Source organism: Erythrolamprus reginae, chromosome 2 (assembly GCF_031021105.1).
Source record: "Erythrolamprus reginae isolate rEryReg1 chromosome 2, rEryReg1.hap1, whole genome shotgun sequence".
Taxonomy (NCBI): Eukaryota; Metazoa; Chordata; class Lepidosauria; order Squamata; family Dipsadidae; genus Erythrolamprus; species Erythrolamprus reginae.
Genome location: NC_091951.1, coordinates 86,161,485 through 86,186,805, shown reverse-complemented (window position 1 = coordinate 86,186,805; position 25,321 = coordinate 86,161,485). Strand labels below are relative to the sequence as shown.

The window sequence follows — 25,321 nt, the reverse complement described above, 5'->3', positions numbered from 1 at the left end:
CATTGGGAAATAAAATATCATTTTCTTTGCTCCAGTACCATCTAAAGTAGAGAAATAATTATTAAAAATTGTCTTCCACTTCCAACCAAAAGGAAGAGTTTCTTGTTTCTTGATCCCATCCCTGGATATTTTTTTTCCTATTCAAAGATTAAGACTTCATATCAAAATAATGCTAAATATGATTATTTAGACAGGTAGAAAATATGTTTATTAGAAAAACTACATTGTGACTCAATTTCTGCAGTTTTATGGATAATAGGAAATAATTCTGATTTATCTTGTGTTTCTGTCCAATTAAATATGATGATAATGTTTCCCACTTTCCTTACAACAAGATAGGAACCATGCATTATATCTTAACTCAAATATTTTAATTTTACTTACAGTAAGTGCTTTGGTCTAAAGTTAAATGGCGTTGGTAGAAGTACTGCTCTTTTGAGCAGGATGGTCAACAACATAAAAACCATTCTTGCATATTTCCTTATAGATGGTGATATATTTTGAAGCTTTTCTTGTTCGTGGAATTACAAATTTCTCTGTAAATTCATTTTTATTCATTTGCTGTTGCTTTTGCGCACTTAGCACACAATTAATGAATGTTAGTGCATATGTATAACAATTATGATAACATTCTTCATACCTGTTGAATAGAAAAAGAGAAATGAGTCTCAAAGCAACAAAAAACAAAGCTGCTTGCATAACTACTGTATATTTTATTAATTTCTGGTATATTTATAACACATTTTCTCAATGTGAATAAAATTCTAAACAGCTTGTAACTTATTTAACACAATTATCCTGCTCTTTAACCAGAAAAGAACCTGTTACTCAGTCTAAATAAAAGAGAAGAAAAGAGCAAGCCAGGCATTGGTTTTAGTTGCATATTTGTATCGTGCTCAGCTAGAATAGAAATAGTGGCAGCTTTATAAATGGAATAGATTTACAAATAAGAAAAAGTGTGGCAAAGAATATTGCCATGCAAGGATATTGCAGTAAATTATTTATTAGTCCTGTGTATTCTTTGAGCATTATTGGAAAATGTGAGTTGAGTAGCTTCTTGCGTGGAAAGCTGAAAAATGTTTAGATTGCTTAGCGGATAGTGGGAAGGTGCTGCACTTAATCATGAAAACTCACTGCAGCTGTTAAGTTAGTAACATGGTTGAATCTAGCTTCTTCATTAACATGGCTTGTCAGAAGGTTGCAAACAGCGATCACATGATCCAGCGATACTGCAACCATCATCAATACATGCTGGTTGCCAAGTGCCCAAATTTTGATCATGTGACCATATGATCATGCTGCAACGGGCGTAAATGTGAAAAAGTCATAAGTCACATTTTTCAGTGGCACTATAACTTCAAATAGTTACTAAATGTATTGCGGACTACCTGTGTCCCAATTTTTCAAAAATTTATTTTGAAAAGATCTTTCCAGTTTGCATCTGAAGCCATTTTTCTTTTCCTATCCCAAATCTTTCTTCTGGAAGAATGAAGAAATCTCAGAAAACAAATGTTTAGCATTTGCCACCTGAACTTGTTACCTTATTTCACCTAATGATAATTGAAGCCTTTTTGTCTAACACATAGAAATATTATGGAACACTAGAACTGCTTTCTTTTGTAGAATAATGTTCTTCCAAACTTTATCCCAGCTGGTTCAATTGCAATCTATTCATTTAGCATTCTTGTTAAGTAAATTAAGCAGATAGTCCTTACTTAATGACTGCAATTGGGATTAGGAATGCCATCACTAAATGATGCAGTCATTGGAGGGAAAGATCACGTGACCACTCCTGGCGTGCAGCGTTAGTTCTCTTGCAGTCATTAAGTGAACTACCCACATCATTAAGCACAATGTCAATGTAAGTTGCAACTTACATTTTATGCTGGCTTCTCCGCTTGTCAGAAGCCAGCTGAGAAGATTGCCCATGGCAACCATGTGACCATGGGATACTGCCACCATATAAACGTGCATTTTTTTAGGGCCATCATAGATTCAAATAGTTGCTAAACAATGCAGTCATTAACCCAGGACTACCACTATTTCTTAGGACAGGCTAATGAAGAAAAAGGTTCTTAAGAGGTATATTTTCTCCAAAGGATTGCATGAGATTCATCTGTAACTCACAGCCTAAGCAAATTCCAAAAATTTAACATGTTAGTTTTGCTATCTTAGACGGAGTCACCAATACCATTTTGAATTCTGTACCTGTGTGGAAGCCAAATATCTGTTGCTGAAAATTGTCCTAGATAGATATCCCATTGGTTAAGGAGGCCATACATATCAGGCTGCACTAGCGGAATGCTCACACATTGTTCCCAGCCATATTCAGCAATGGTAATACCAGTTTCATTGTAATTATACACCAAACCTATAAATACAATAACAGATGCAATCAGAAGGGCATAAATGCTGTGTATACAATGGTAATATGGAAAGCCTGATTATCATATATTAGTAACTATCATGATATTTTCCTTTCCTTTACAGACATACAGAAGCTATTTGAAAATCCTGTTTATAAGAATAATGTGGAATAGCGGAAAAAATAATATTTACCAAATGTGGTTTTCTGACTAATTGTCTAAGCATTTATTGTCTAAGTTTTTGGTATCTCAAGAACATTAAAATATATCATTTTGAACAATATCAGAAATGGAATATTTGAATACTAAATTTACTTTGCAAACATAAAATAATCTTTCAGAGTTTGCCATCTTTTATCCATGATCTCTTTCTGAATGATATAATTAAAATTTTTAGGCTTGTCCTTCAAGACTGCCCTTCTACAAGCTGCACCCTTATATGCACAACATTCACTCTTATTCTATATGTTGATGTCAAATATGTAAGACAATGAAAGTTTTAGTCGTATTATTCAATATATATCCTAGCAAATGAAAAGATAGCTGAAATTTTAGTGAGTAGGCAATGCCTATTTGTACACAAGCCCTATGTTCAGTGAAAACCTTTAATTGAAACTGTTGATATAACTTGACTACAACTTTATTGCTTATCATTATTCTTGTATATACATTGAGACCTTACACATTAGAAACAAGTTCCTTGTGTGTCTAATAAAGTATTCTATTCTATTTAAAGAAAAAATATGATAGAAGGAAAGCAAAATAGTTTGAAAACTCAGAAATAGAAGAACCCAGGAATATTTGCTAAAGAAGAAATACTGATGCTGTCAATAAACAGAGAAAGCCAAAAGAGTAGGATTAATACTCCAAGAAGCAGCCAATGATTCTGCATGTTATGTATACAAAGAAGCCAGTGACCTGAAGACTGGAGGGGCAGAGAACCACCTTAATACACATGTCAGAACAAATGTACGAGCATCCAACTGTTCCTTGACCAAGAGCATCCTAGCCCTCACATAGAAATATAGAAGACTGATGGCAGAAAAAGACCTCACGGTCCATCTAGTCTGCCCTTATACTATTTCCTGTATTTTATCTTACAATGGATCTATGTTTATCCCAGGCATGTTTAAATTCAGTTACTGTGGATTTACCAACCACGTCTGCTGGAAGTTTGTTCCAAGGATCTACTACTCTTTCAGTAAAATAATATTTTCTCATGTTGCTTTTGATCTTTCCCCCAACTAACTTCAGATTAACATGGACTCAGAACTGAACTTCTGCGCAAATTTGAGAGTTAGCAAATATTTAAAATTAATAATTTCAAAAATATAGTGCTTCCAAAATGATCGCTGTGTTTGTCTTCTCCAAAGGCTCATTAATTTACTCAGTACAAGACATAGAAGGGTGATCCTATCAAGTGCTTTCTAGTTCTAAGTATATATCCAGCCCCAAAATATGTTGCCTCTCCACTTTTTTCTCTGTGGAGTAGATGACTGGATACTTTGAAAAAGGGCTGAGCATATACAACAGCTTCAGTTCTGATTCTCATCATCACTGGCAATCCAGTTTGCATATCCACAACCCATGCTATGCCTAGAATCAAACTGCCTTTAAAACCTTATTAAATTACTTACTGTTAAGCAGTGAGCTACATGGACCCTTCTAACTGGGAATGGCTTGAGGGATAAACCAGCAAAATTCTACTTGCCTGGAGAGTTCCTGGCCAACAGAGATTTGTGTATGAACTGAAAGGAATGAGTTTTGAATTGTAATGCTGCTTCCAATGAAACAGAATGATATCAAAGTTAGGAGGAAATAGTAGAAGCTGCAGATATTCCTGGTTTATTAGTGAGGAAACAAGTTTTTTCTCATTCTGTTATAATTCTGAAAATACTCTTCCTAGTTGCAGCTAGGGCACAAATTTATTTATTAACAAATTGGTATGCCCAATCATCTAACCAATAGAATTTTGGTCAGCAAACAGAAAAAAACTCACAATAATGTATAATGAAGTTGGTGGCAACTCAGCAACCACCTAGATTTTCTCCACAATATACAATCAAAAGCTATATGCCTGCATAAGAACAGATATACGCTGTATACTGTATATCCTGGTTACAGAGCCTGGGGAACCCAGGACTTTATGGCTTTCTAGAAGGCCAACAAGGTTGGAGCTCTCAAATCTCAGGGTGTTTCAAAAGGCAGAAGCTATGAATAGGATAGGATAGAATTATTTATTGGCCAAGTGTGATTGGATACACAAGGAATTTGTCTTTGGTGCATATGACCAAAAGCACATTTCCTAGGCCTTACACTACTAGGTGACACTGCTTCATAGTGGCCATTTCATATTGCCATCAGCACTGCATATAACCAAACTATTTTGTAGGATAGAAAATACAGATTGTTTGTCCTGTATAGTCAGGGGTGGGCTACTCCCGGTTCAGACCAGATCGGCACAACCAGTAGCAACCCGCTAGTGACATCATGGTTGGTGCCGGTCCGTGGGCACCACCATATATTTTCTGAAATTTTAAGCAAATGTTTCCATTTGGGTGGCTTCTCTTCTTCCATTGCTTAAAAAAAGGCCTTCCCACCTGCCCTTGGGTTAATACAAACCTTTATTCCTTCACCCAAAGCACAGCTGATCAGCTCTTCAGATGTGTTTTGGGCTGAATCCTGAGCATGCACGGAAGCAATATTGCATTGGGGGCTGCATGCACATGTGTGAGCGGAGCATTTGCACACGCATGAAACATCATGATACAAATCAATGTCAAAGGTAAGTGGAACTCACCCCTGTGTACATAATATACTTACAATGCATGAAGACTTCCTATTAGGTTAATTATGTTTTTCTTACCATTGGTATTAGTTATTCCAACATGAAGGTCAGAATCTCCATCATAATCTCTGAAAAGACATTTAATGTTTCACTTTGGAAAAAGACATTAGAATGTTTTTTTTAACTTATTTGAATATTTTTTGAAAAATAGACAGGTTATAAGGCTATTCAAATACAATTAAAGATATAAAAGTTATTTGATTAGCAAGAGTAATTACTTCTAAAAAGCTCTGAGTAAAAAGTCTCCAATAATCAGATGTTTAAAAATCCTTTTCTAAATTGGTGCTTGCCTTATATTTTAGCAATGGTAGAAGGCAGCTTCTACCTGCCTTGTTTCTAACCACAAAGTAACAAGGAAGACCCATACCTTAGAAATGTGCCTATAGTTGGCTTCAGTAAAAAAGCACATCTTTCTCGGTGTCCATTAACAAAGGGGCTTGGAATACTGACAGGTGCTTCTTCCAGACTTCCGTAAATCAACCTTTGCCCACACAATGGACAGTTCTCGGGAACTAAGCAGCCAAAAATGTCTTTGTCACAGTGGGTGACTTTAATTAAGGCTCTCTCTGAGTCCAAAGGTTGCATGATCAGTCCTTCCTTGGGTAGATGAACCTGCTTTACAACTTGTATTTAATAAACAGAAGCCAGTAGAATTGCAATTGAAAGAAGGAAGAGATTAATTGAAAATGACAGGTGCCAATATCAATTCTTCCTCTACTGTGGACTGAATTAGCAAATGAGATACCAGATATGGGAGGGACAGCTTTTCCTGGCCATTCTTTTAAAGAGATAGTGTCCACTTTTTGTATTACTTGTGTGGTTACTGCCTTTGATAAATAGAAACCATTACATTTGTCTGTTATTAATCTGTAGAGTAACCTGTTAATTTAAACAGATACATCTTTGTAGATCTATCTCCCTTGATTAAAATGAGAACTAAACAAATTTAGAATTACCTACCACTATCTCTTCCTAAGAAAGATATTCTGACTTTTGTTCTACAGGAAAAAATGTAAACTGATTTCCAGTTTATTTGATCATAAACCAAAACTTTCCAAATACAACTCTACTATTCTTGTTAGCTGTACTGGCTGAGATTTTTAGGAACCACAGTACCAAATTATCAGCAAGAAATCAGATTGGGAAATATTAGTTTTGTCCTTGCCAAGAAAAATCATCATCCTAAATTTAATGCTGGCTTATCAGTTATTAAAGCCAGGGACACCACCTTTTTATTGATATTCTATAAATCCTTTAATGTCCCAGTTTCACAATTATTTTTTGCTGCAACTTAAAATATTTTACTGCAAAAAAACTACATAGGCGCAGCAGACTGCCTGTCTATTTCGCGCTTCAAAAATGAAGACAAAAGCGAGACTCTCCCCTTTTGTTTGTTGTGTATCCCCCCAACTCCCTGTCAGATAGGCAACAGGAATCATATAGGCCAAAAAAATAGCGTTTCCAGAAACCCTGTCACTTTAAAAACTGGGAAGGGGGCACTCTGGCCGGCAATGTCGCTTCCACCAATCGGCCGCTGTCCCGCCTTCCGGATCTCTACCTCCTGCTTGTGAATGCCGCGTTACTCTATGGTAGCCAAAAAAGCAGGAGGCTGCTGTCATTTTCACGACTAATGGGGGTGGGTGGGTGTTAATTAATAGGCGACTTTCCAATAATTTTGTCAGTCTGAGAAAGAGCGGCTGATTTCCTTCCGATTTATCATAAAGCGGCCTTCCAGCTAAAAGATCTATACACCTCCCACCCTCTCCCGCGTAAAGGAAAGCCACTCTCTCCCCTTGCTCTATGGTAGAGCGTTTCATATAATTTCCGTCCGGAAACCAGTTCCTGTAAACAAAGGTCCGGCTCTTTCTTTGTTGGGCTCCCAAGCAGCTTTCCCTTCCTCTCCCGCCTACCCACCCGCCCGCCCCCCCCCTCCCCGGCGCTACAGCGGAACCAAAATGCGAGGAGCCGCGCAGGGAGGAGACACCGAAGCAGGAGCGGTGCCAAAGAAGACATGAGCAGCACGAAGGACGTGACCTGCAGGTCCGAGGGAGCAGTTTGCCGCTTTGGGATGAGCGCGCTCTTGCTTTCTTCCCCCACCCCGAAAAAAAACGGACGGGCGCTTGGAGACGCTCCGCCCACTGGGGGGGATGGGGACGGGACCGAGATGCCTCTCTGCGCCTTTCTCCGGTCTCCTCCATCTCCTGCTAAGCCTCGAGAGGAAGGGGAAACCCGGAGAACCGATGTTTCCTCGTCCTTGTTTCGCCAACTCGCCATCCCGTCCCTTTTCACCCGGTCCCTTAATGTCCCTCTTTCACTTCCCCCCAGTTTGGTGTGTGTGTGTGTGTTAGCCCTTGAATAGGCGCTTTACACATAGAGCTTTTCCCGCTAATTCGCCACCCCATCCTTTCCATGCCATCCCCAATGGCTCTCGTTCGCTTTCCCAAGATTGTGTGTGTGTGTGTTAGCCCTTTGAAAATGCGCATTATACATAGAACTTTTCCCGCTAAATCTCCACCCCACTTTTTCACACGGTCCCTAGTGGCCCTCTTTCACACAGACACACATACATACACACACACATTTTATGGGTGGGTGTGTTGTATCCCTTGAAAAGAAAGGTTTTTTTTTTTTTTGCAGAACAGGGAAGTCTGTGTGTGTCTTGTATTCCCACACACAAGGGGGGGGGAGCTTTTTTGCAGAACAGGGAGAGTTATTTTAGGGTTATTGATTCCCCCTTAAAAGATCTAAAGCTTATTTTCCCTAAATGGTTTTGTTAACGTTTATACCATACCTATTATCTTGTACATGTTTTGACCAAGCAAGCAGAGAGAGAGAGAGAGAGAGAGAGAGAAAGAAGGAAAGAAAGGTTCCTGAAGGGAAGTGTTTCTTAGGACCAAGGCCTTTGTGCAGTTGACACAGAATAGCAATAGCATTTAGACTTATATACTGCTTCATAGTGCTTTTACAGCCCTCTCTAAGCAGTTTACAGAATCAGCATATTGCCCCCAACAATCTGGGTTCTCATTTTACCCACCTTTTGGTGGGTCAAAATGGAAGGGATGAAAGGCTGAGTCAACCTTGAGCCAGTGGTGAGATTTGAACTGCTGAACTACAGCTTGCAGTTAGCTAAAGAAAACATCTCTACAAGTCAATATCAGGTGGTTCTCTTAATTCCCTATCATAAAAAGATTGAAGATTCGCACGGATGGAAGTATAGCATTAATGCTGTGGATTGCTGATTTGCCCCAAAATCTCTCCTTGTTGATACTCAGAGGAATCTTTTTAAGATATAAAGTACATGCATTCAGAATCGTAAAATATATTTTGTAAATTCTTCTAAAAGCTCCAATAAAATAACACTGCTAGAGGAATCAATGTGATCTTACTTGAGCCATGAGTTTAGAATCTATCTCCCAATTTAGGATATTTATATACAGTATTTCAGTATATAAATATTTCACATTCTGCTTTTATGAACTGACAAATATTGAAAGAAGACTTATGTATTTTGCTGTATAACTTTACATTTATATTATTGTAGGTATTTTGTACAAGGAGTATGTCGTGAAGGAAATAGGTGTCTGTTTTCCCATGACTTGTCTACAAGCAAACGATCTACTATCTGCAGATTCTATCAAAAAGGACAGTGTGCCTATGGAACTCGCTGCAAGTATGTATTATTGGTTTCCAAAGAAAATATGCAGTAATTTTATTATGCTAAAGACATTTAAGAAGTGGCTTATTGTTTGTGTACTTCTTGTACTTCGTGCCAGTGTATTTCTCAAAATTTCTTAGTAGCACTGCTTGTTCTGAGATGATTGGGAGCTGAAGGAATCTGGGAAAGCCTTTTTTAAAAGAGGAACTTTTGAATTTTGATAACTGTTTTAAAAGAAACTGCAAGCAGAATATTTAATGTGGAACAAATGATATAATTGGTTAGAAGATAGGAATGATAAGTAAGAAAATAGTGATGATTTTGAAATTAGGAATATTAGCCAAAATAGTATTAAATATATATATATGTAGAGTAATAAATTGACACAAATAACAAAACACATTATGTAAGAGGTAATACAGAGAATATGTAAGGAACAAGGGAACCGTAAATATACATATGTGAATAAGAAGGAGAAAATGTAAAACATGGATATACACCAATACAGAACTGTTGTAAAATGGAAAATTTATTATTATTTTTTCTTGTATATTTGGTTTTGGTTTTAAAGATATAAAAAGAAAAAAAACTGCAACGAGATATGGTCCATAAACAGGTTTAATTTTAGCAGTTTTCAAGTTCATCACTCTGATCATATGCATAACTACTCCAAAACAAGTGAAATTCAGCAGATCTTGCTCCCAAATAACTGACAAATTTGGAAATCTCAAAGTACACTGATAATGCAATGTTCAGATCCCAACTGTTAAAAAGAGGAAAGACTGTCTTGATTTTGTAGTGTACTGTATTTTTCAGAGTATACGACACACCTTTTTCCTCCCTAAAATAGGCTGAAAAGTTGGATCTCTCTTATATTTCAAATGTAGCTTTTACCCCCACCCAACTCTAGCTAGATGCTAATTATCTTCCTGGCTTCCTATTCCCTCCAAACTTTTTTCAAACTCTTTGCAGGCTTGCTTTCATTCATTCTCATGAAAGGCCCCTAACACCGTGCTAAGGATCTTCCTGGCTTGCTGCACTTTTATTTTATTCCTATCTTTCCAAATCACTTTTTCCTTCCCTAAGTCTTTGCAGGCTTGCTTTATTATTATTATTATTATTATTATTATTATTATTATTATCATCATCACCATCATCAATACAACACAGCAAACGAGATCACTATGCTGGATTTTGTATTTCATCACTAGTCGGGCGCTTCTCAAGCATTATTATTATTATTATTATTATTATTATTATTACTATTATTAATTACATTTGTATGCTGCCCTTCTCCGAAAACGCGGGGTGGCATACAATTCCTACTCTCTCTGAAAAAGGCTTTTTCAGCCCTAACCAGGGGGTAAAATGATGTGCTGAAGCTGAACAGTCTAAGGACACTAGCCAGACCTGGTAGGAAGATATTTTTCCCTATTTTTCTCCAGCAAAACTATTTTTCAGAGCATAACACTCTGGTGCGTCTTGTGCTCCAAAAAATACAGTAATTATTTTGGGGTTTTTTTTTTACCCGAGCTCCAAAATCCAGTTCATATATAAATTATATATAAACTACTGATAAGTCAGAAATCCTGATCTATTGTAAAATACCTAGAGATCTACCAATAGAATCTGATTTACTTTCTATATATAGCCACATCTTAAAAGTTATAATCCTGCACATGCTTTAATATTTATTTTATTAAATTCAGCATATTGAATTAAAATTGTTAAACTAGAATATATGACAATCCGTATGAAATTTAATGAGTGGCTATATCCGACTATTAAACATTACCATGAATGAAGGGGTTTTTTTTAATCATTATATTTCTTTACAATTAAGTTACATGGAACTTTGAATTTCACAGTTTTTATAAATATAGTTTTAGTTATATTATAAAGTTAATCACTCGGGCATTTAAATAACTAAAAGCCTGCTAATTCTTCTTTTATTTTCGGCACCTTTCTTTTAGGATTAGGCTAATTTAGGTTCCTATATTGAGATTATCAGTTCTGTGAAACAAATCCATATTGCAAGTATTGTTATCTTTCAGTCCATTAGAAATTTCACAATAGCGGAGTCTTATCTTTGTGTTCAGTGAGCTTTCTGAAATAAATGTCTTTATAAGTTATTGTTGTTTCTCATTTGTTAAGATATGATCACGTTAAACCTCTGGGGTCTTCTGCATCTGGGGGCCCAGTGGGTTCTAGACCACTTTACATTGCTGCACCACCATTCCAAAGACTTAACTCTCCATCAGAGCAAGCCCCAACTGTTGCCAAAAGTAAAGTACATGAATCTGGAAAACGTGAAAAGAAAACCTTGGTGCTCAGGGACAGAGGTGAGTAAGAGTGGGTCATTTTTTTAAAATGAATTTTGTTTTTTCTACTGTTCTTTAAAATGTAAAGTCTTTCAATCAGGTTTTATTCCTGGTTACATTAAAGATATATCCATATAATTTTGTTGGTAGTAAAAGAGAAGTTGTTTTCTTTTATGTTTAATCTGCAACCCTGTAATGGTATGCAGCTTCTCGTCAATGTATTAACAAAGCCTAATCCTGCTTATTTTTTTGAAGTCAGCTATGGTCAGTCATCTATCTGGACTTGATTAGTTCTTTATGTCCTATTTTTTCAGTTGTTTTAAAGCAAATAGACCTAATTTTTTTCTTTAAAAAACAACCTAGGGTATTGCACTATGAAAAGGCACATTTAAACACTGTAGTTGATTACCATCCTTTGCCAGCTCTTTGTACAACCAGATATTTATTTGTTTGTTTGTTTGTTTATTTATTTATTTATTTAGTCAAACAAGTATAGTATTATATTACATATTAACATAACATAAGTAGAACGTAGTAATAGAAAGGATAAAGTAGGGCAGGGACATTAGGCACATAAGTGCACTTATGCACACCCCTTACAGTCCTCTTAGAAAAGGGAAGGTGTCAATTGTAGATAATGTAAGGTTGAAGATTTTGGGGTTGGGGGAAGAAACAACAGAGTCAGGTAATGAGTTCCAGGCGGTGACCACTCTATTGCTGAAATCGTATTTTCTGCAGTCAAGTTTGGAGCGATTTACATTCAGTTTGTATCTATTACGTGCTCTTGTGTTGTTGTTAAAGGTGAAGTAGTCGCTGACAGGAAGTACATTATGATGTATGATTTTGTGAACAACAGTTAAATCAGTTCGGAGACGATGTAGTTGCAAATTTTCTAGATTTAGTATTTGAAGTCTAGAGGAGTAGGGTAATTTGTTACGTGAGGAGGAGTGAAGGACTCTTCTTGTGAAGTATTTCTGGACTCCTTCGATTGTATTAATATCTGATATGCAGTGTGGATCCCACACAGGTGAGCTATATTCTATAATAGGTTTGACAAATGTTTTGTATGCTCTTTTAATAAAGCAGTGTTTCTAGAGAAGAAGCTATGTAAGATTAGGTTTACAATTCTTAATGCTTTTTTGCCAATGCTGTTACAGTGGGGTCTAGGACTTTGGACGCATATGACAATTCTCATCATTCTGTCCATTGGAGGCATAGTTCATCATATTGGTTAAGTAACCTTTATGTAAGAAAGCTTCCAATTTGTCTCATACCATACCTATATCTTGAGGTGAAGAATTGTTTTTACTATTTCTAGAAAATGACGGGAATCTATTTTGGATATAGAATGGCCTTGTCTTAGAAGTTGACTTTTTAAAAAAAGAAAATAACCTGCTAAGGTTTATAGTTCCTGACCTTTGCTTTTAAATATTTTTTAACTTTTTGTGGTTCGTATTGCAATCATTTTTTAAAATTTATGTATAATATCCAGACGATTTTATGGGATAAATATAAAGAGCCATGGTGGAGCAGTAGTTAGAGTGCAGTACTGTAGGCTACGTCAGCTAACTGCTAGCTTTATTTCAGCAATTTAGATCTCACCACCTGCTCAAGGTTGATTCAGCCTTCCATCCTTCCAAGCTGGGTAAAATGGGGACTCAGATTGTTGTAGGAAATATGCTGATTCTGTAAACCGCTTAGAGAAGTACTAGGAAGCAGTATATAAGTCTAAATGCTATTGCTATGAAAATAATCTGGCCAATATTCTCTCACTTGCTAGACTGACCAAGAAATAGATCCTACATTAAACTGTTTAGGGCAGATCTTATTCATAATAGGTGAAGTCAGAAAGTAAGTTTAGCCCCAGTTCCCACCCTAGTAGTGATATTGAATTGCATTTCTCCGTGTTCTTCTCCCTGATTGGATGGCTACTACTTATGGAAGGAGAATAGTACATGCTGTGTTTGGAGACTCAGGTTGTGGCCAAAATATGTTCAAGCCTCATCTCTAAGGTCCTTGAAACAAGTTCTTTTATGTGCATTCCTCTGGTTGTCATTTTGTTAATCTGCAATGATATTCATATACTGTTGTAAACTAAGAGATTATGTTGCTGCTGCATGGTTTGTAGGCAACTAATAGCCATAATTGTGTGGTTTTACAGTATGTTGCTGGGGATTATAATAATTACTGTGTTTTGAAGTTGAAAACAGATTTTCCATGTTTGATGGAAATACATCAACTGCTATTAAAATTCAAAGTTAGAAATACTTGCTAATTCCCCCTGCTTTAGAATAGGGATTTCATGAGAATCATGGCCTGTTTTTAATGTGATCAAACTTGTTTTTTCTTCCTCTTCCAAGACTTGTGTGGAACCAATGAAGAAAGGACGAGGCCCGGGTCAGTAGGTGACTTGGCATGTTGCAGTATGCCAGCTGACATACCAGAAATAAAGCCCCATTCGTATTTAGATGCTATCCGCAGTGGGCTGGAAGATGATGCTGAACCTGGGAGCTCTTATGCATATGAAGAACAGTTATGTCCCTACGCAGCTGCCGGCATGTGCCAGTTTGGGGACCGGTGCCTCTATCTCCATGGGCAAGTGTGTGAAATCTGTGGGTTGCAAGTGCTCCATCCCTTTGATCCAGAACAGAGGAAGGCACACGAGAAGGTAAACATGACCAGAAATGAAACTTAATTTGGCTCTGTTATTTTCAAATCCTATCATTACTTAACTGACAAAAATAATCAGGCCAACTAATACAGTGTTCCCTCGATTTTCGCCCGGGATGCGTTCCGAGACCGCCCGCAAAAGTTGAATTTCCGCAAAGTAGAGATGCGGAAGTAAATACACTATTTTTGGCTATGAACAGTATCACAAGTTATCCCTTAACACTTTAAACCCCTAAATTGCAATTTCCCATTCCCTTAGCAACCATTTAGATTATTACTCACCATGTTTCTTTATTAAAGTTTATTAAAAAATATGTATTAAAAGTGGATGAAAGTTGGGTGATGACATATGACGTCATCGGGTAGGAAAAACCATGGTATAGGGGGGAAAGCGCAAAGTATTTTTTAATAAATATTTTTGAAAAACCGTGGTATAGACTTTTCGCGAAGTTCGAACCCGCGAAAATCGAGGGAACACTGTAATACAGGATGTAAAATATAAAAATGACAAAGAGTGATCAATTATATGGAAATGCAAAAATGTGGAGCTGGTACTCATCTGATTTATTAGCTCTTGCTATACTAGTGGCCAATTCCTGGTTGATTTTATGTACTATTGCACAAAACATGACAACTGTGTATGTTATTTGGGGGGGGGGGGGGATAGGTATTAGCACAGGTTATAGGCTTTGTCTGAAATCAGCCTTGGGGAAACAAGTACTTAAAATATCCTTTGAAAATTATCACTGAAAAAAGCGTGCTTAGGCAACTCAATTTGCCCACAAGGGCATAATCATTCCTTGTGTGGGGTCTTTTATATCTCCCCACAAAAGCAGCTGAACAGACAACAAAGCAATATATACATGTGATCTTTTTAACTTAAATTTCAAAGACTTACTGCAAACCTAATGGGATGCTGTATTATTTTCCATTATAGGAAATCACTGTATAAATCTTGGGTTTGTATAGCTTCTTTCCTCTTTCAGACTTGCAAGAAAGAAATTGCTGTAGTCCATAACATCTGAATATGGGGAATGGTAGCTTTGTGAAAAAGGCTATATGATCTCTTTACCTAATCACATAGTGATTTTTAAAAATCAGAAAGAAATATGGGCCCAATCATACTAGTTCTAATTTCTTTTATATTTTAGAAGAATGAATTTGTTGTCCATTGTATTTTGTATAATTTTTTTTGTGGATTATTGGAATAATGTACCTAGTCTTGTTTTAGATTAATTAATGTTCTGTATTAACATGCAGATTCTTTAATATAAGGGAATGTGGCTCATATAGAATCAAACAAAGATGACTCTCCTTTATTTGAGCTCTATTTTATTTTAGTTTAACAATTGCAGAAATAAAACTAGATATAAGATATTGGTAAAACACACTGTACTTTACGCATGCCCCAAAGCCTATTTCTTCCTGTTTGCACATGCCTAAAATATACAATTGTATCCCAAAAGTCATCCTCCAAACACAGCCATATGCCTAAATCCTTTAATAGGGATAAGAAGATCTGAGCTATATTTAGTAACTGCAGATAATCAGAACTGTGGTTAATTGACCTTTAGATTATAGAAGCCACCTATACAAAATATGGTTAGATTTTTTCCCTCTAATATGACTATTCATTCCTGTTCATTCCTTATGACTTATTGTGGCAAACTTTGTTAATCTGTTGTATTGGCTGCATTGACCTGGTTCATTTGTCATGCTGTGATTTGTGACTCATTGTGTAAAAATATGTGCTCATTTATTTATCTTGATAATTTATAAAAAGTACAATTCTGTTATCCCATAATTCTATTCAGTTTCCTTTAAAATCCAGATTGTCATCTTGTATCTGTATTATATTTTTTTCTGTCTGACACTTCAAATGCCAGTGTTATTTATAGCAGTGGATTATGTCCCATTTTTTAGTAAGAACAAAGTGGCTGCCAGTTTTTAATAAAGTTATTTGGTATTATGTAATCTAATTTTATTAGCGGTGGTTCTTGCCAATAAAATCGAGATGTTGAAACTTAAATCAATGATATGCAGAGACAGACCTTCATCTACTTATTTCAGAGTCAGCTTCTTTGATTTTAATGAACTTGTTGTGTTTTACTGTAATCATTTTATCAATAAAGAGTAAGCACTGCTTTCCTCTATCTCGGCCTTCTCTTGCCCTATCCAGATGTGCATGGCTAGCTTTGAACACGACATGGAGAACGCCTTTGCCTTCCAGGCAAGCCAGGACAAGGTGTGCAGTATCTGCATGGAAGTGGTTTATGACAAACCATCCGCGTCTGAAAGAAGATTTGGCATCCTTTCCAACTGCAATCACACCTACTGCTTGTCCTGTATCCGTCAGTGGAGGGGGGTCAAGCAGTTTGAGAATCCCATCATCAAGTAAGTTCCCCAGAGCCTGCTCTTCCAAAACTTTGTTATATGTCTCCTTTCAAACTGTTCAGTCTTTACAGCTTAAATAAATTAATTTACAAATTTATTTATTTATTCATTCATTCAATCAATCAATCAATTTGTATGCTGTCCAGCTGATAAGTTGGGTAAAGTCTTCGGAGAGGGTTGGCATACAAATCTAATGAATTGAATTGAATTCGCCAAGACACATACCATATTTTTTTGGAATATAAGACGCACCTTAGTTTTGGGGGAGGAAAATAAGGGGAAAAATAATCTGCCTATCAGGCATTCATCCTTAGTCTGGTCAGCTTCACCACATGCGCTTGCTGGTTTTGAGCACACATGCTTGCTTTTTATCTCCTGGTTGGGATTCAGAGAGAAACAATGAGAAAAGCAGAAAAAGGGAAGATAGCTTCACTTGTTAGCATTGAAAAAGGGCTTCCGGGCAGCAGTGAAAAAGCAGACAAAGGGAAGAAGCTTAGCTAGCAAAGCAAGCATGGAAAATCACTTCACTCTTTGGCACCTCATTAGGGCTGGAAAAAAGCTTAATAAAAGGGACATTCTTTTATGAGAAAAAATTATAAGAGTATAAGAGCACCCAAATTTTAAGCCTCTTTGGGGGGGGAAGTGCGTCTTATACTCCCAAAAATACATTAAATTGGACAAAACATGATGGTGGATTTCTCTGTTGCAGATTATCTTGATTAATTTTAAACTTCTTTGAAATGGATTAATTTCAAACTGCTTTAGAATGGTCATTGGGACTTTGATTTCTGATGGATTATCTTTCTTTGGGCGTTCCATCAGAAATCCATGCAGAAATCAGCCAGCACTAAACATTTCTGCATCATTATTAATGCTATTAAAGCACAATGCTTTTCTGAATGGACTGGTGCTGTTTGCCATAATTCTATTCATTTTTTTCAGATAAATTTAATTAGGGTACTTATAATTTCCCTCTAAGTTCTAATCTGCCTTCATTTTATTTCAATATTGATATGAAACTGATAAGGAGTTCTCCACCAGATTGTGAGCTGGATGGTGCTAGTTATTTCCTATGTTCACTGCCACTTAAAAAAAAATCAGTGACCAACAGAAGTGCAAATATTGAACTTTCCAGGAAATGAAGTAGGTGCTCTTCAAATGGCTGTAAAGCTTACTTTTACTATTTAATTTAATTTAATTTAATTGACTTCTATGCCGCTCAATCCCATGGGACTTAGGGCAGCTTATAAAAAGATCTGAAAACACAAATAGGGTGGACTTTTCTTAATAAAGTGAATGTTTAGGTTTAATAAAATTATATGGTAGATGCCTTCAAAATGAAAGAGTAATTTTATTCAGAGAACTTTGGGTTTTGTTGTTGATGTTGCGTTTTGTTCTGGTTTTATGTTAGGTAAAAAGCTTCTTCAACAAGCTTTTCTTTTTGCTAATAAAGGTCCTGTCCAGAATGCCGTGTGGTATCTGAGTTTGTCATTCCCAGTGTGTACTGGGTAGAAGATCAGACAAAAAAGAATGAACTAATTGAAGCATTTAAGCAGGGGGTTGGGTAAGTATATGTACAAGCATTTAAGACCATTTGTAAGACATTTTTGTTCTTCTGCTGCTTGAAACTGTGGCTGAATGAATGGATAGTAAACAAGGACTTCCTGTAAAGAGGGGTAAGAGAATTCTGTATGACCATTTATTTTCAACTGAAGCAGAGTTGGATGTTGCAAAATAGGACCAGCTTAAGTCAATCATTTCAAGCAGCATGTACATCTCTAATCACTGTATAGGTAATCCATGCTACACACACTTTTGTTCTATGAAATCAGCTACCACACCAGTCTAAAAGAGCAGGCAGTTTTATTTCTGAGGGGTCCTTGGTGCTTTCAGAGCTTTCCTTCAGACCCGAGTCTGCGGAGAGGGGTGGCATACAAATCTAATAAATAATAATAATAATAATTATTATTATTATTGTTATTATTATTATTATTATTATTATTTCATCACCCAAACTAGGTAACATCATCAGTCCTTGTAAGGTGTTGGGTTTGCTCTTAGTTAATATTCTATCAGCCTGCCTTGTCATTATTGGTGGGAGAGCTCTTGGAGGTTATTTAGTTGGCCTGTTTACTGTTAGCTTATTTGGCATTTCCTTGAAATGCCTTATTTGGCATTTCAACCCTGAGCTACAAAGAACCCCCAATACCACTTCTACCAACATTGACAGGACAGGACAAGACATGCCACTAGAATATGAATGGAGAACAAACCACATTCCTTACTAGAACTGATGATGTTACCTAGTTTGGTAATGAAACATCTGCAAGAAAGCAACCAAGCTCAGAGAGCACCAAGGACACCCCTCGCACTCCCCATTTCAGCCCTGAAATACAAATATGCTCCTTTATTGTATTTCTGGGCTGATGGAATGTGAAGAATAACAGTACAGTGATACCTCATCTTACAAACGCCTCGTCATACAAACTTTTCAAGATACAAACCTGGGGTTTAAAATTTTTTTGCCTCTTCTTACAAACTATTTTCACCTTATAAACACCCCGCCGCCACCGGGATGCCCCGCCTCCGGACTTCCGTTGCCAGCGAAGCATCCATTTTTGTGCTGATAGGATTCCCCTCAGGCTTCTCTCCATGGGAAACCCCACCTCTGGACTTCCGTTGCCAGCGAAGCGCTCGTTTTTGTGATGCTGGGATTCCCCTGTAGCATTGCAAAAACAGAGAAGTCCGGAGGTGGGGTTTCCCATGGAGGGGAGCCTCAGGGGAATCCCAGCAGCGCAAAAACAGGCGCTTCGCCTGGCAAAAGGGTTGAGTTTTGGGCTTGCACGCATTAATCGCTTTTCCATTGATTCCTATGGGAAACATTGTTTCGTCTTACAAACTTTTCACCTTAAGAACCTTGTCCCGGAACCAATTAAGTTTGTAAGACAAGGTATCACTGTATAATAAAATGCACTTGCCTTTTATCTGAGCCATTTTTTATTTCCTGGGGCCTCCTTGCTGAGCTCTTGGGAGAAGACACTGGAATTTCCTAAAGAAGGGGCTATGGAGTGATTTGGAAGGTGACTCAGTTCCACTGATGCTTTGATGCTTTCCAACAAACTTACAGGGAGAAAGTTTAGCAAGACAAGCCATCACTAGATGTCTTAGAGCTTTTTTCTGCTATGCTCTGTTTTATTAATTTATCCTTCAGTTTATCAGACTCAAAGGCTTGCTGAAACTGTTGATTAGGATAAGATCATTTGTTGCACATCTCCAGCATGAAACTTAAAATTAGCCACATTCTACTATAAACTCACAATTCCTTGTTTTACTTTGCAAATCTGTCATCAAAAGAATCTCCAAATCTTTGCATGAAATTATTATTTGAAAATGCTCACAATGAATAAGACTGTCCATCTGGCTGACACTTCTTTCAGCAGACCAAGAACAAAGGTGACCTTGATCTGACCTGTAGAAAATCCTGTTAGTCAGGCTGCCATGAACAAATCACATGTGTTTTGAAAGTCGGGGATCTTGAGTTTCTTCAAACTTCTCTGGTAGACTTCCAGAAGAACAGAACAGCATTGGCTTCCTGCTAAAATAAGCCTTAACTCTACTGCCATGCTAACTGTATCACATTATTTTATGGGTATATTATCTATGTATCTTGCTACTGTTGAGACTAACAATGCCTCAGCCACGTGTTTTACAGACAGCTGGGTCCTCAAGGGTCTGTCACTATATTCTAGACCAGAAAGTGAAATCCAGTGCCTCTCAGACAGTAGTGAGGCTTTCAAGATCATTGTCAACTTTTTGAGGTAAAAAAAAAAAGCATCAGAGGTTCCATGAATACTTTTTATAGTTAGAAGGGGAAGTAAGAGAATCTTGAACGTCTGCCACAGTTCCTCCCTGTCCCATATTTAATCAAATTAATTCAAGGCAGGGATTAGGTTCTTTCTCAGGAATTTTCGTGTCCTTTAATGATTCACTGTCCCCTTTTTTTCTTTCCTAAGCCCAAATGTATTTTTTTGCATATATGAAGGATTGTGTTTTCAAATCATATTCTTTTGCTAGAATATCTTTCATTGAATTATTGAAGTTATCAAATATATTCTACAAATAGCAAATTCAGAATGAAAAAATAAATAGATTTAAGAAACATGTTTTTGTTGTAGTTAAATTGAGGGATGAAAAATTTAACTGAACTGGTTTTATTTGAAAAAATAGTGATCACTCTATACTATATAATACTAATATAGTACTCCAGAAATTATGAATACTCAAACACTGGAAATTTTTAAAAAGAGATTGAACAACCATTTGTCAGAAATTGTATAGGACTTCCTGCCTGAGCAGGGATTAAGTAGAAGCCCTCCAAGATCCCTTTCAACTCTGTTATTCTATTCTACTTTACTCTGCTTTTACTCTAATTCTATTGTTTCAGCTAGTAGTTATGTTTAACAAAATGACACATTTGTAGTTCTGTGACCTTCACTAGTAGTCGCTAAAAAGTTTTGTGTTTGACTCTAAAAAAGCTGAACTTTCGTTGTTTACATTATGTTGCTCTCTATTTATGGAGCATTTTGCTTATCAGTGACATCAGGAGCTGAAATCTGCAGCTGTTGATCAGAACACAGAGATTTATATTACATAATTTATATTATGGTCTCTGTTTGAAGGCTATAATATATACATTTCCATAGAAATTAAGACTGATAGTTGGATTGTTTACCCATGATAGTCTCCAGGTAACCTGTGGAATAAATCCCTTTGTGCACCAAGATAAAAAGATCCTGTGAGTTTATATTTTGCAAAGATGTAGTTGGAAAAAATTCAGTGGTTTGGTTAAAAGTCTCCCCTGAGTGGAAATATAATTTCTTTCACTTCTGCTATTTTCTTTGCCAAATGATAAATTTAACATGTTTAACTTTGACTTACTTGTCAGATCTCTCATGCTACATATAATTTATTGTGTTGAATATCAATCATTAGTTTCTACAGAGTCTACGGAGAGGGGCGGCATACAAATCTAATAAATAATAATAATAATAATAATAATAATAATAATAATAATAATAATAGTTCTGTGTTGGAATATTAGTCCTTGGCATCAGATTAATCGGAAGTACAATTAACATTTTTCATGTGCTATAAATAGCAATAGCACTTAGACTTATATGGTAACTTCTTTACAACACTCTCTCAGCTGTTTACAAAGTCAGCATATTGCCCCCAACAATCTGGGCCCTCCAACCTCAGAAGGATGGAAAGCTGAGTCAATCTTGAGCCTGGTGAGGTTCGAACTGCCAAATATTTCTTAATATGTCTCAAAACAATGAGGGTTAGTAGTTAATATGGATTTGTTAATAACTTGTCTTATCAATCTATTCTCATTAGTTTTGGTTTGCTTCCTTAGCAGAACATAGAAATGCTCTAGAATTAATATATCTTGATTTCAGCAAAAAGTTTGACAAAGTAAGCTATTATATTTTGACTAGGAGGGTAATAATACAAGTAAGTAGCAATGACAGTAAATGCTGGCTTGAAAATAATATTCAGGAAGTGCTGGTGTGAGAAATCAAGGAGTGGGGTTGGACTAGATGACCTGCAAAGTCCCTTCCAACTCTAATAATCAATAAATAAAAAGGAAAGTGCCCCAAATGGGCCTAGTGACTTTTCCACATCTTTATTAACTCTGTGGTTGACTAAGTGGAAAGAATGCCTGTTATAGTTCAGATTACATAAAATGTAGTACAGTGGTAGTACGATATGGTAATGAATATTACTCAATAAATAACATTCAAAATTATCTTTTTAAATTGGAGAAATGAGCTGAAAATAATAGAATAAACAACTAGAACAAAGAACAAGAAAGTACAAAGATCTTAGTATGTTTCATTTTGACAGCAGCAGTCAGAGAAGAAGGGGTTTTGTAATACTGTATTGTACACTTACAGATTGTTCAGCATGGGTTATTGCCAATATTATCTGAGAGAGAAAAGGAAAGGTGTTGGTGTTTATTCCAGCATAAAAATACAGCCAAAGGTTTTAATTACTGAATTGCTTTCCTTTATACTTTTGTCATCGCAATACATATTTCAAAACCATCCCAAAAATATGCATTACGTATTTCAGGAGAAAGCCCTGCAAGTATTTTGATCAAGGAAAGGGGACTTGCCCATTTGGGGGAAAGTGTTTGTATCTCCATGCTTACCCAGATGGAAGACGAGCGGAGCCAGAGAAGCCACGAAAGCAACTCAGCTCTGAGGGGACAGTCCGGGTGAGAAGATACATAACTCTCTCTATATCCTGTCTCAGCTGCCCAAAACTGCTGGGATCACCAATCATCTTCTTTCATTTGAGACAGCACATGCTCTTTTGAAAACACCTGAATAGTTGGGATAGCAGGAACACTTTATCTGTGTTATATATTATATATATATATTAGTATATATTTATTAAATTTGTAATATGTAACAGACAATTCACTTGTTTGTTTCCATTTTAGAACTCAATTTACCTCAATAATTTTAAAATGTGCATTTAAGAATACACGAGGCTGTTCATCTAGCAATTGTAGTTCTCATAGCTTTGACCATTACATACAGTAGACCTCCCTCACCACTTGTTCAGTGACCATTGAAAGTAGTGACTATGCTAAAGTGAATGGTACTTACCATAGTTCCCTCTAAGCTGAGCAGTGAGCTATGGCTCACTTAAAAATCATCATCAACTCAGAGTTTTCCAAACCTGCCCAGAAGCCGAGAGGGAAGGAGAGAGAGGGGAAGAGAGAGAAACAGATAGAAAAAAGAGAGGAAGGAAAAGAGAAAGAAAAAGAATGGGAGTAAGGAAGAGAGAAAGAAAATCAAAATCTAGTTTGAAACTAGCTCAACTATTTAAGTGGCATTTTGATATTGATAGAGTTGTCCTATTATGAGCTCACTATTATAGACACACAGTACAGTATTTTATTTTGAAATTCTCTGAGGCAAAACAGGGTGGGTTTTTTATTTATTTGTTTGTTTGTTTGTTTGTTTATTAATTATTTCTGTGCCGCCCAGTCCCGAAGGGACTGCCGCTCAGACACTATACTTTTCCGCCCACCCCCAAAAAAATTAGAGGGAACACTGGTACTTACTACCGGCCTTTAAAGTTCCAGCAATCATAAGATTATACAGTGATCCCTCGATTAGCACGGTCTCGATTAGCGCGAAATGCTGCAACGCGGTTTTTCAAAAAATATTAATTAAAAAATAAGTTCTCTCTCTCTTTCTCTCCCTGTTGCCGGCGTGGTATATGAGAGAGAAAGAGAGAGGCAGAGAAAGAGAGAGGCAGAGGTCGGGCGCATTACCGGGAGGTGGAGGCGGCGTGGGGACGCTGGGTGCCGGGGACACCGAGGAGGGGGTGGACGTGGCCTCTCAGCTGCAGAGCCGAACAAGGGCGGAGGCAACGGCGGAGTCCGGCGCTGGGGCCATGCGGGGCCGCTCATCCAGGGGGGCGTGGACTGGCAAGTCGCCCTCCTTTCTCTTTCTCTCTCTTATACCACACCGGTAACAGGGGGAGAAAGAGAGAGAGCGGAGGGCACCTTGCCGGTCCACGCCCCCCTAGATGAGCGGCTCCGCATGGCCCCAGCGCTGCCCAGGCAAAGGGGAAACCCCAAGATCGCTTGCCGCTTGCCGTATTGCAGCGAAGGAGGCGAAGCAAGGCTCCAAGCTGCAATACGGCAAGCGGCAAGCGATCTTGGGGTTTCCCCTTTGCCTGGGCGGCGGGAAGACCAAGGGAAGGTTCCTTCAGCCGCCCAACACCTGATCTGCTCCGCAGCGCGGCAGCAGCGAGGAGCCGAAGATGGGGTTTCCCCTCTGCCTTTACCCCATCTTCGGCTCCTCGCTGCTTCCGCGCTGCGGAGCAGATCAGCTGTTGGGCGGCTGAAGGAACCTTCCCTTGGTCTTCCCCGCCACCCACACGCAAACTCCACCATCTGCGCATGTGCGGCCATGAAAAAAATGGCGCGCATGCGTAGATGGTGTTTTTTATTTCCGCACCACTATAACGCGGAAATCGATTAGCGCGGGAGGTCTTGGAACGTAACCCCCGCGCTAATCGAGAGATCACTGTAGTTTGGATGTTTAGCAACCAGCTTGCCCTTGCAGTTGTGATGGTGGTGTCATCACTCTTGGCAGTCTACCCTGCTGGTTTCTCACTGGGGAAGCTCAATTGGGGAAGCTGGCAAGGAAGGTTGCAAGTCACCTTGGTGCCCCTCCTTCCTTTCTGCACACTTCCCCGCACCCTCCTTCCTCACCCTCCTTGTGCTTGCACAAATCCTCAGTGAGGTTTTGGGATGCGGCCCTGGGTGATTAAAAAAAATGTTGCAGGTCTTAATGTTGTAAGTCTTAAAGTGCCTTAAATATAATTAAACGATACGAGTAACTAATATGCCTTCTGTTTTAGTTCCTCAACTCTGTTCGTCTGTGGGATTTTATCGAAGACCGAGAAAACAGGACCCCGCCAGTTGCCAATGATGATGTATCTGAGATTGGAGAGCTTTTTATGCATCTTTCTGGAACAGATGGCGAATCTTCTGCTCCTCCCTAGACTGCCACAAGATCTCTCCCATGTCCATATTCCATATTGATCCTTCTGTTTCTTCAGTAACTTTGTACAACAATGTTAGAATTACTGTACCATGGAGACTGAGGTCCTGGTGAAATTCTACTGTAGTATGAGTGCCACTGTAAAGCAAAAGTGTTGAAACATCATAAAATGAGTGCTTGGAATAAAAGTAATAGATGTAATCATGAAGAGAAGAACTTTTCTATTAGAATGGAAAGAGCAGAAATGTGTTTTTAGTTTTAAACGAATATTTACTCCCATTTTATTGAAAAAGTCTTGCTATTTTAAGATTTGAGGTAGATCCAAGTAATTGGAGGTTGTCTTTTAACATTATAATATCTTAATAAAAGATCAGAAAAATGCATCTAATTATCCATGTCAAATATATCAGTGTGTTTAAAATTATCAGACTGTTTTCAGGGTTGTTAGCAAAATAAACCCCTACCTTCTAACAGTT

At 37.5% G+C, this 25,321-nt stretch overlaps 2 protein-coding genes across 3 annotated transcripts; one reads left to right on the top strand and one right to left on the bottom strand.

The window, feature by feature from the left end:
- Positions 1–182: 182 nt before the first annotated feature.
- Positions 183–6,878, bottom strand: MKRN2OS (MKRN2 opposite strand). 2 transcript variants are annotated; one of them, XM_070738583.1, is made up of 4 exons: positions 5,582–6,878; positions 5,233–5,282; positions 2,209–2,371; positions 183–640 (listed from the first exon to the last, which is right to left on the bottom strand). In XM_070738583.1, exons 1-4 carry the CDS (start codon positions 5,797–5,799, stop codon positions 406–408), a joined length of 666 nt encoding a protein of 221 aa, XP_070594684.1. In that variant the 5' UTR covers positions 5,800–6,878; the 3' UTR covers positions 183–405. The 2 variants fall into 2 exon arrangements, with proteins under 2 accessions (XP_070594684.1, XP_070594685.1); XM_070738584.1 differs by lacking the exon at positions 5,582–6,878 and having other exon boundaries at positions 5,190–5,273.
- A 21-nt stretch (positions 6,879–6,899) lies between these two features.
- Positions 6,900–25,321, top strand: MKRN2 (makorin ring finger protein 2). The gene is made up of 8 exons (XM_070738582.1): positions 6,900–7,254; positions 8,756–8,884; positions 11,024–11,211; positions 13,551–13,858; positions 16,040–16,254; positions 17,708–17,818; positions 22,390–22,534; positions 24,703–25,321. Exons 1-8 carry the CDS (start codon positions 7,226–7,228, stop codon positions 24,844–24,846), a joined length of 1,269 nt encoding a protein of 422 aa, XP_070594683.1. The 5' UTR covers positions 6,900–7,225; the 3' UTR covers positions 24,847–25,321.

Bases quoted from the DNA above. Each gene is read 5' to 3' on its own strand.
- MKRN2OS (XM_070738583.1), bottom strand. From the start codon at position 5,799: ATGCAACCTTTGGACTCAGAGAGAGCCTTAATTAAAGTCACCCACTGT. The intron at 5,283-5,581 runs GTATGGGTCTTC...ATGTCTTTTCAG, and splicing joins ACTATAGGCACATTTCTAAG to AGATTATGATGGAGATTCTG. The intron at 2,372-5,232 runs GTAAGAAAAACA...TTGTATTTATAG, and splicing joins TGGAATAACTAATACCAATG to GTTTGGTGTATAATTACAAT.
- MKRN2 (XM_070738582.1), top strand. From the start codon at position 7,226: ATGAGCAGCACGAAGGACGTGACCTGCAG. The intron at 11,212-13,550 runs GTGAGTAAGAGT...TCCTCTTCCAAG, and splicing joins CTTGGTGCTCAGGGACAGAG to ACTTGTGTGGAACCAATGAA. The intron at 17,819-22,389 runs GTAAGTATATGT...TACGTATTTCAG, and splicing joins GCATTTAAGCAGGGGGTTGG to GAGAAAGCCCTGCAAGTATT.